This window comes from Pollicipes pollicipes, unplaced genomic scaffold (genome assembly GCF_011947565.3).
Source record: "Pollicipes pollicipes isolate AB1234 unplaced genomic scaffold, Ppol_2.1 Scaffold_4002;HRSCAF=4701_pilon_pilon_pilon, whole genome shotgun sequence".
NCBI classification, from domain to species: Eukaryota; Metazoa; Arthropoda; class Thecostraca; order Pollicipedomorpha; family Pollicipedidae; genus Pollicipes; species Pollicipes pollicipes.
This window is the reverse complement of record NW_023596420.1, coordinates 43,747,193-43,756,098: the sequence shown is the minus strand read 5'-3', so window position 1 is coordinate 43,756,098 and position 8,906 is coordinate 43,747,193. Positions and strand designations below refer to the sequence as shown.

Sequence of the window (8,906 nt, the reverse complement as noted above, 5' to 3'; positions counted from 1 at the left end):
AAAAAAGAATCGAGTGGAATCATCGGTAGGCAACTTTGAATTCACTGCTGCTATTGTTTCGATCAAAAGTGTGTTGCCGAAATATCAGCCTAACTATATTTCCATTCTCCTGGTTTTTCTTCGAGGAATGCGGCAATTACTACTGCATTATCTATGTCAATAATGTTCCTCGCTAATGTACTGAGCGACTTAGGTAGCTTAGAAAGAGATTCCTCCATCAACCTTTGTTTCCATCAGCGTCTTTGACTTCTTGATGGGTTTCATGGGAAAATTCGAAACTTTCCCAATCTTTCAACTTGACGGAAAACACCGATGGTTGCAGATCTAACGGTACAAAGGCTCGTGGCGCGACCCCACCAGCATCAAGTATCACATCTATGTAACCAGACCTCATCAACACCCGCTTAAAAACGAGGACGGAAGTGGCGTGATCTGTATTTCTGCACGTTTGCGGCTGGCAGGCGTGACAGCCACCCAAACACGCGGCAAAAATGGCGCAGCGGCGAGCGCGGCCCACGGCGGATGGTGGTTGCGGTGGCGACTTAGATCTTGGCGCAGTGGGGGCCCATAGGCTCCGTGTCGACACACTTGGTGTTGGCCGGACAGTATCTGCGTTCGCAGCCAAGTTTTGCTGTGGGCAAGTGGGCATGTCAGCGCTGTAGTTTGAGTCGATGCTTCCATTCCATGGTGGCAATGCACTCACTATGAGAGGCCATGATGGCTGAACGAGAGGCGCTGTCTGGTTTCCGGTACGTTGATGCATCGCTCGCGCTTTGTTCTGAACTATCCGACTTGTAAGACATCCGACTTGATAAGACATAACTAGTAAGACATCTGACAGTTTAATAGTTCCACATCCGCTGTGCCGAATTGGTTGGGTTAAGGGACCCTCAGATCATGCTCCACATGATAAACTAGATAAGCCAGTGGGACAAAAAAACGGTCTAGCAAGGGTCGACGTCCTTTGTGGCTGGCAGCGCCATCTGTGGTTAGCATCGTCACCTTGATGCAGAGCAGCCCCACAAGCCTAGTAACGCCATCTACATCACTTGAGCCGCTCCTAAACTGTCTGTGTCCGTGATGGACGGGGAAAGAAGTCTCAATGTCCGCACTCACTCGGCCTGAACCACTGAAGTGTGAAACACCACCCCCGCCGCCAAACTGGTCTGGTGCCTGGCAGCGGTGCCACCGCTCTGAACTTACACTGGCCCTTGCGGCAAAGGGCGCCACTCGGTGTGTCGATGCAGCTCAGGCCCCGCGCGCACACGCGCACCTCGCACGTGTTGGGCAGGCAGACGGGGGAGCCATCACGGATGTAGCAGTTGGTGCCGCGGCGACAGAAGAAGTCCTTGCACGACGGCACATCTGCGGCATCGGTCAGCGAGTGTTTAGGTCACTGGCCTACCTTGCCGATCCCAACGCTGAATCGGACCAGATTCCGTTCAAACTTCAGGCACTGGGTGATGTGCTGAACCGAGTAAAAACAGCAGGTACAGGCTGCCTAGGAAACATCGGTGACAGCGTTACAGAGGTCGTTTGTCCTGAGTGACCATTTTCCACACCAAATTTGGGTGGCCTGTTCTTACTTGGTCCTATGTCTAATCGGAACAAGCTGCGTTAGCGCAGCAAATCTATCATACAAAGCACAAGAAATAAATGTACAGCGTCTTTGGAGCATGGTCCGCGCCGAACACCTGGGCAATGGCGAGACGGGCGACAGTGGCGAGTTACCGCGGCTGGCCGCTTCACAAAGCCGTTTCTGTGAAATGAAGACAGATAAAAGTCCCAGACGGTTGCCATTCTTCATTTGGAATCCACCCTGCCGAGACAGGCCCGTGCCGAGCCATCAAGCACCGACGGCGAGTCCACTGCAGCTCCACTTCGCGGAGCATTGGAAGCCCTCGCCGATCGGCAGACGCCTGCGATGATGAGAGGTCACTGCCCTGAGTGGCCGAGGTCACCGCCCGGGGTGGCCGAGGTCACCGACCCACCAGAGGTGGCCTGACGGCAGGCCGGGATCTCTCACCTGGCACGCAGTCGGGGCCATCGGGCAGATCATTGCAGAGCTCGCCGGCGGCGCACTTGATGTCGGCGCAGGTACCTATGATCAAAGGGTAAGAGATCTTAGACACGCATGCCCCTCCCCTCTCACACAAACGTCACACACATACCATTGTGATACACATGCGGCGTTGTAACGAGACACTGAGACGATCACGGTCAGCGGGGAGAAGGGAACTTGATGATGTAAGTTGGTCAGTGCATCTGCAAATGCGAGCAGTCTGGTTGGCCGTGTTCGACATTCGTGAGTGATGAAAAACGTACTGTTCGTAGTCTATTCTTCTCATCCATTTCTCGCTATTTATTCATTCCTTAACGTGGAATAAGACTGCTCTTAAGGAGTTTGATGCTAGCGGTTTTGACTGAGCATTCATACACCAAATGTAGTGAAATGCCCTGGAGCAAGCTGAGAAAAGTGAGCCACACTGGAGGATGTGCTGCTGCCTACTTATGGGTAACACAAACGTGATTCAAGAAATGCCGTTCTACTTCAATTTCCTAAGAATCTTTCCTTTTTGTGTTTATTTTTCAGGTCTTCATACCACTTCGTAGACTGCCTTGCAAATATCTAGCCTCTCCTTCATCGAAGGCCCAAAACAATTTTCCTGTAGGCCTTGCACAAGCCGAAAAGGGAAATGTAAATCATATTAAAGGGAGGATACTTATATCCTAAGAAACACATAAACTTACTGCGTAAAGTGCCATGCTACTTAAATTCCGACTGTTGCTTTTTTCCTTGGACACGGTTACACCAGGACATGCTACTACTTCGTACACTGCACTGCAACTGTCGTTTATCGGATCTCCTTCCACGGAGCCATTCCTCCATGCATTCATACCACCCCGTACATCACGCCGCAAATGCCTTTCCTCACACCAATTTCGTTTAAAGCCCTTCATCCAGAAACAGTACAGGGAAGGGCTTTGCCACCATCGCAGATGTGAACGACGCGGCGCAAAAAGGCAGCACTCACGTGGCACACACACGGGGCCGGTGGGGCGGTCTTCACACTTCTCGTTCTCCTTGCACTTGTGTGTTTTGGAGGTAGGTACCTCTGAAAAGGTAATTCAGGCATGTCAAGATATTCTTCATAGAGGCGATGTCTTAGAAGATTGAAGAATAGATAGCAGTGCATTCCAAACGACTGAATGCATTTCAGTCACACCTGTACTCCGAAAATTAATAACTTTGCAGCGTGAATGCTTATGGCAATATGAGCTGTACTGACCACCTCGTCAAACTCGGGCCGTTATGATAATGCTTGCCTAAGTCATCAAACCGAAATGCTAACATTTAGAGGACACCTTGTCTGTAAAGCCAGCAGGTCAACTTTGGAGTCAATATGGGCTAGAATAACACCCACAGTTACCTTCAGTGCCTTGCACTGCTCTTCACGGTAGACATATGTAACGAGGCTCTGATGGGCATTGATTGAAAGTCCGAAAATAACCATGCAACCCTATCTAAATGGCATCGTTCCTGATGACCTGTTCCCAGGTTCCACGGACGCTCCCGGCACATAGAAACACCCATACATGTGTCGATGACGCGGATTGTGTTTGCCTTCGGATGGACGGGGAAATGTTCAATACGAGGCCTCAAGCCATGAACGAGGCGGATCTGGAGACGTCTGCCAGGGGTGAGGTTCGCTTACTTGGCACGTACTTAAAAGAGGTATGCTGGGGATGGGGGTCTGCTCACTCGGCCCGGACTCTAGAGAGGTCTGTCAGGGGTGGGTCTGCTTACTAGGCAGGGAATCTAGAGAGCTTGGCCAGGGGTGGGGTATGTTTGCTTGGTCCGGACTCTGGAGGGGTGTGCCAGGGGTGGGGTCTGCTTACTTGGCACGCACACCTCGCACGACTGGATTTCGCACTCGCTGTTTTCAGGGCAGGTCTTTGAGCAAGCTGCAACAATGAAGGAGAACGTTAGGCATCGGCAGAGTCCTTTTACCCTTGAGATAACTGAAAGGAAATGTTAACAAGGCGAGTTTCCCGAACACACTGAGAGCAGTGCGCATATGCAACGTTCAAATGTTTTGTCTCGGCTCGGAATGAACTCGGGTTGTATTAGGTACGTTCCTGAAGACTTTTTCGTCAGGCTCCATAGACTTCCTCTGCCCATGGAAGCGCGCTGATATTCTTTAGCACGATGTCTCGAAAGCACATATCAAGCAACTTTGAAATCTTCTGCTATCGACAGGTGGCCCACATCAGTCAGCGCCATACTCGGGCCGCTTGGTTATCACGGAGGTCAGCACCGGCCACGCGCACTACATCTGGATGCAATTCGTAGGGAAGAGCGCTCTGCAGTAGGCAGCCGTCCCCGAAGGGAACAAAACAGTACACTCACTTTTGGGTGTGGGCGCTGGCTGGTAAGAGTTCTGGGCGGCGGCGTAGGCCACCAGAAGGCAGAGGATAACGACGCGCATTATTGGTGCTGTATGTCGCTGGGAAGATGGGAACGGTGTCACAAAGCGCCACGGAAACGCTGTCGTAGAGCGTCACCGAAACGCTGCCACAAAGCACCACAGAAACGCTGTCACAGGGCGCCATGCGAGCATTGCCTCAGGCCGCACAGAGCGCCACGGTGAAGGGTCTCGCCCGGGACGAAGCGGGATCAGGCCGAGAACGGCGCTCGGGACATAAACCTTGAGTTTGTATGCGTTCGTAATTGGGAAAGGACAAGTTTTTTTCGAGGGTCTCCTCCATGCAGGCCTCACCCACGTAAAAACAGACAGCGGGTGAAGAGGCAAGCTGTGAACTATTCATCTGAGCACAAAATTATCATCTTCAAACGAAACGCTCCAAACCAAGTTTTTTCACCCTGTCCATGAAAGTGAGCTCGATGTACCGAACCGACCTTGACGAGCTGACAACACTCTAGAGCACTCAGTTCCTGGCGCTCCGCGGCGCCGAGCGAAGAGTGCCGCGCTATCTGCCGCGCGATCTACTAACCGGTGCTGAGCGGGAGTTGTCACGGGAGAGTTGGTACGCCCGTGAGCCGCCTGGCTTTATATACCTTTCTCGGGTGGCAGGCCGGCGGGCACGTGCTCCACCAGGGGGGGGGGGGGGGGGGGGGGGCTCACCCCGGCCGGACGACTCTGGGCGGCACCGGCCGCACCGGCGCGCAGCGGCGCCCGTCTTCCGAGGAAACCCACAGCGCCGCTCAGGCGTAGCGGCGGTGAAGCAGTGCCACTGGAAGGTTAAGTTACATGGCGAAAGACACGGGCATCGGTCAGATTATGCGCATCTGGAGAACACGCTGCGAGCTGTTCCAATCCACAACAGGTGACTTGTGGTGCGCTCATATTCAAAGTCAGACGATGACCACGCAATGTTTGTCCATGTTGCAGAGCGGGACAAGAGGAGATCACTCAGTTTCGACGGTTGGTAACATGACAATCGGTCTTGCCATTGGATTCACAAGAAAAAATGTTAACCCGGAAAAAAACAGAGCCCACCGCTGGCTTGCACCGAACCGTACATGGACTCATTTTCGTTAGAGGGCACAGAACTTAGAGGTCGAAAGGCAGGACGGCCAGGTCGGGCAACATCGAACTTCGGATCAGCTACCAGCATTCGCGATAGCTCCCTTCGTATTTGTGCCTGTTTTTGGTGGCGTGCCTCAGGCAGGCCCCAGAGCCTGCCACCTAAGCACTTTGATACCAGGGCGTCCTTTCATCGGATTCAGGCGCCTCTGTCGCAGGACGCCAAAAGCGGGACTCTCAGAAGCCTTACAGGGCGGCGTCCCATGGCCCCCGGTACATGGTCGCTGCTGAGCTCAAACTGCCCAATCGCTATACAACGCCATGTACCCCCGATATAGCTCGTCCCGTGCCCATGTAGAGTGGCACCCCTTGTCTATACACCAGTGAAATGTGGACTGGAAGGGAGAGTCAGTCACAGTAGAGCAGAGTTATGCTGTAGTGTAAAAAAGTTCCACCTTTTTCGGGGTCTGGATGCGCAGATGAAGGTGACACATCCCAAGATGCCACACCCTACTACTGCAGAGACATACAAGGGCAAACAGTTGTGTTCCCTACTTTCTTCGCTCTGTGGCTGGATGACACGGGAAGGGGTTCACGCCAGTTGACGAAGACACGCTTAGGAAAGACTGGACGCTGAGTTGTACCAGTTCTGGCTTTTGCAACGCATCATGTCAATGAGCATATCGACTAGAGTACACGACTGAATATGTTCTTTGTACTGCATACGTAAATGAAATTGTACTTGTACCTATGCGGGCAGGTTGAAAGAGAATACCAGTATTTGTATTTCAACCAGCAAGGTTAAGGAGAAGTGCCGAAGCCATTCTAACATGCCTGGTACTCCCAAAGCAAAAACTGTGTCGCTTAAGGACACTTTTATAACCGCATGTACAGCTCCTTGTGTACTATCCGTTAGTTTCCTGACCTAAACGGCAGCAACTCCGATTTCGGGGGGACACGCGTATCTCGGACATTGCCCAAAGAAAGGCCTCTCAATTTCAAAGAAGGAGACCAACTCCCAACTTCAGAAATGCCTCCGCACTATCATTCAGTCTCCGAGACACCCGTATATTTTCGGGCAGCCCGCGAAGACAGCTCCTATCTTTCCCACACAACCGCTGTTGCTTTCAGGGCCAAAGCAGCATTATCTGTAGAAGACGGTCACACGTCGTGCGTACTCCACACGCACCAGGCTTCACCAGCACCAAACCCCGCACGCCACCAGGTGGCCACACGCACCAACTGCCACGGACCGGCGCGGCCGCCGCCACCAACTGAACAATCGAATGGAGCTCTGCGCAAGTGGGTCGGTCCACATCAAGCTTATGGAGAATCGCAATACACGGCTCCGGGGAGTTGTTAAACGTTGTGAAGCAATGGGCTGCTTCCCACTTTTTGGAGCGATCATCACAGGTAGAGCGTGGGCGTCACCTTGACATCGCTGGTTTTACTAGCAGTCAACGGCTTGGCCAAAGTGAACGCGGAAGCTGATCCATCCAAAGCGGAGGAACTGTGGACCCAGCGAGCAGCGGTGGCTCTTCAAACCGGGCCGCGATATCAGTCTGCCCCAGTTCGGACTCCCCCCCCCCTCCCCAGCCACCCCACCCAGCCCGAGCTCGCCCTTTCGGCGCCACAAAAGTTGAGGCAGTCAAGCTGTTGTTATTGTTGTTGAGCCTGTCGAGCTGTGGATGAGTGTGCGGACTCACGCCGGGAACGGTTTGGCCTGAAACAGATCAGCGCTGAGAACGAGACTCGGAACGAAAACTGAACGTAAAACTAGCCCACGACCAGAGGTTTTGGGCCAGCGACCTACCAATGCAGCGCTTTGGGCGACGGTCAACGTAAAATGACAAAAAATGAACTTCGTGCCCATGCGTTTGCCGCCGGTCCATGACGAGGCTGCTCACAACTTCGCTGCGTAACTAACTAGCCACTAACAAACCATGCAGATCCCAGAAATCCTCCAGGAACTATAGGACGGCATCTAGTAGACTTAATCATGGCGGTTATCTCTGCTTCGGTGTGTTAGGAGCCTGGAGGTCGTGTCCGCTCGGTGCGCTGGGGGCCTAGGTTCTGGCCGCTCACGCCGCACCTGGCCGGTGCAAGAGCCGATAAAGCTCTTAGCGGCGTCCCTGGCCCAGCCCGGCATGTGCCATCCAAGGGGCGGGATGTCCTTGGGCCGTTGTGCCACTTCCGTTCGTGGTGCCGCTGCCGCGCTCACTGGCTGCGGTTTTGCTGTGGCCGCGGCGGGGCCCGGTTCGTTACAGTGGTGCGAGCTCTCCATCGGCACGACCGACAGCGACGCTCCCGGTCACATTCGCGGGGCACCGATAGCACATGGCGCGTCGACCCAGACCCTCTTTGTCTAGGTGTGCCAGGCCGCATGGGCGTGATGAGTCCAGTGCATGCGTCTGGCTGCAGCGGCAGACGCCGCTTGAAGGGAGCATCCCACCGCTGAGGCATAGCTCAAAAACATACTCGGATAAAACCAGAAGCGGCAACCTCTAATTGGAATTCTGAGTCATTTGGACTGATTTCCACAAAACTGGTATTTCCGATGAAATCAGACGCGTATGATCTGACATTGAGTGCAAACAACAAAAAGGTGGCATGCTTCCTTAAACAGCGAGCGGCGCCGCTGTTTCATATACCTTATGTGCACTGTCACGATAAAGATCAGAGTTGTCCAGTCTCGTCACCAAACCACTACCTCAAAGAGGATGTAAGTCAGAGATAGCTCGCCAAGCACTCAGCCCCCTGAATCAGCGTGCTCGTGCCGTGAATGACGTTCGCTTGGCAGGCAGGCAAACATTCTGTTTGCAACAACCTCAGCTAATCCCCCATAGGACGCCAACGGTGGCCTTGTTATTATACGCTAGACAAGTCCATGTCACTTACATCGGCTGTAAGTCTATCACCGTGCACGTTAAGATCACGAAAGCAAGGCTATGTCTTCAGCCACCCACGATGTATTGTACCCGTTCATTAGTAATGAAGCAGACGTATTAGATAAGAAGCAGAACAAGAAAGCTGTTCATTGCACTTGTAAGGGATATTATATACGTAGATGAGACAGTAGTTCTAGCTCCATTCTTCGGATAAAAACCAGGAGAATGGAAATATAGATGGGTTGATACTCTGGCAACAAAGCAGAGCATATAAGATAATAATACTTCCGGTCAGCAGCATGAATTTTGAGACAAAACTGGCGTAGTATTGTCTTTATTCAGAGCGACGCTTAAGATATAAACCAGGTCACGCCCATAGCATCCGGGAACTCTAAATTTGTGTGATGCCTCTTTTGAAAACCAGATCAAACGAGGGATGCCTCAAAGATATTTGAACTCGATATATATA

The 8,906-nt window shown here is 52.6% G+C and overlaps 1 protein-coding gene and 1 long non-coding RNA gene across 2 annotated transcripts; both read right to left on the bottom strand.

The window, feature by feature from the left end:
- Positions 1 to 419: 419 nt before the first annotated feature.
- Positions 420 to 3,466, bottom strand: LOC119094538 (putative spore coat protein DDB_G0283555). Its single transcript, XM_037217598.1, has 5 exons — positions 3,448 to 3,466; positions 3,036 to 3,116; positions 2,027 to 2,101; positions 1,204 to 1,365; positions 420 to 631 (listed from the first exon to the last, which is right to left on the bottom strand). Exons 1-5 carry the CDS (start codon positions 3,464 to 3,466, stop codon positions 543 to 545), a joined length of 426 nt encoding a protein of 141 aa, XP_037073493.1. The 3' UTR covers positions 420 to 542.
- Positions 3,467 to 3,793: 327 nt separating this feature from the next.
- LOC119093126 (uncharacterized) lies at positions 3,794 to 5,040 on the bottom strand. Its single transcript, XR_005093601.1, has 3 exons — positions 5,017 to 5,040; positions 4,412 to 4,508; positions 3,794 to 3,966 (listed from the first exon to the last, which is right to left on the bottom strand). It is a non-coding gene; the product is annotated as an uncharacterized LOC119093126 (long non-coding RNA).
- Between the last annotated feature and the right edge of the window lie 3,866 nt (positions 5,041 to 8,906).

Coding starts and splice junctions, on each gene's coding strand:
- LOC119094538 (XM_037217598.1), bottom strand. Junction 1,366..2,026: donor TGGCCCCGACTGCGTGCCAG/GTGAGAGATCCC, acceptor CCGATGCCGCAG/ATGTGCCGTCGTGCAAGGAC. Junction 632..1,203: donor CCTTTGCCGCAAGGGCCAGT/GTAAGTTCAGAG, acceptor ACTTGCCCACAG/CAAAACTTGGCTGCGAACGC.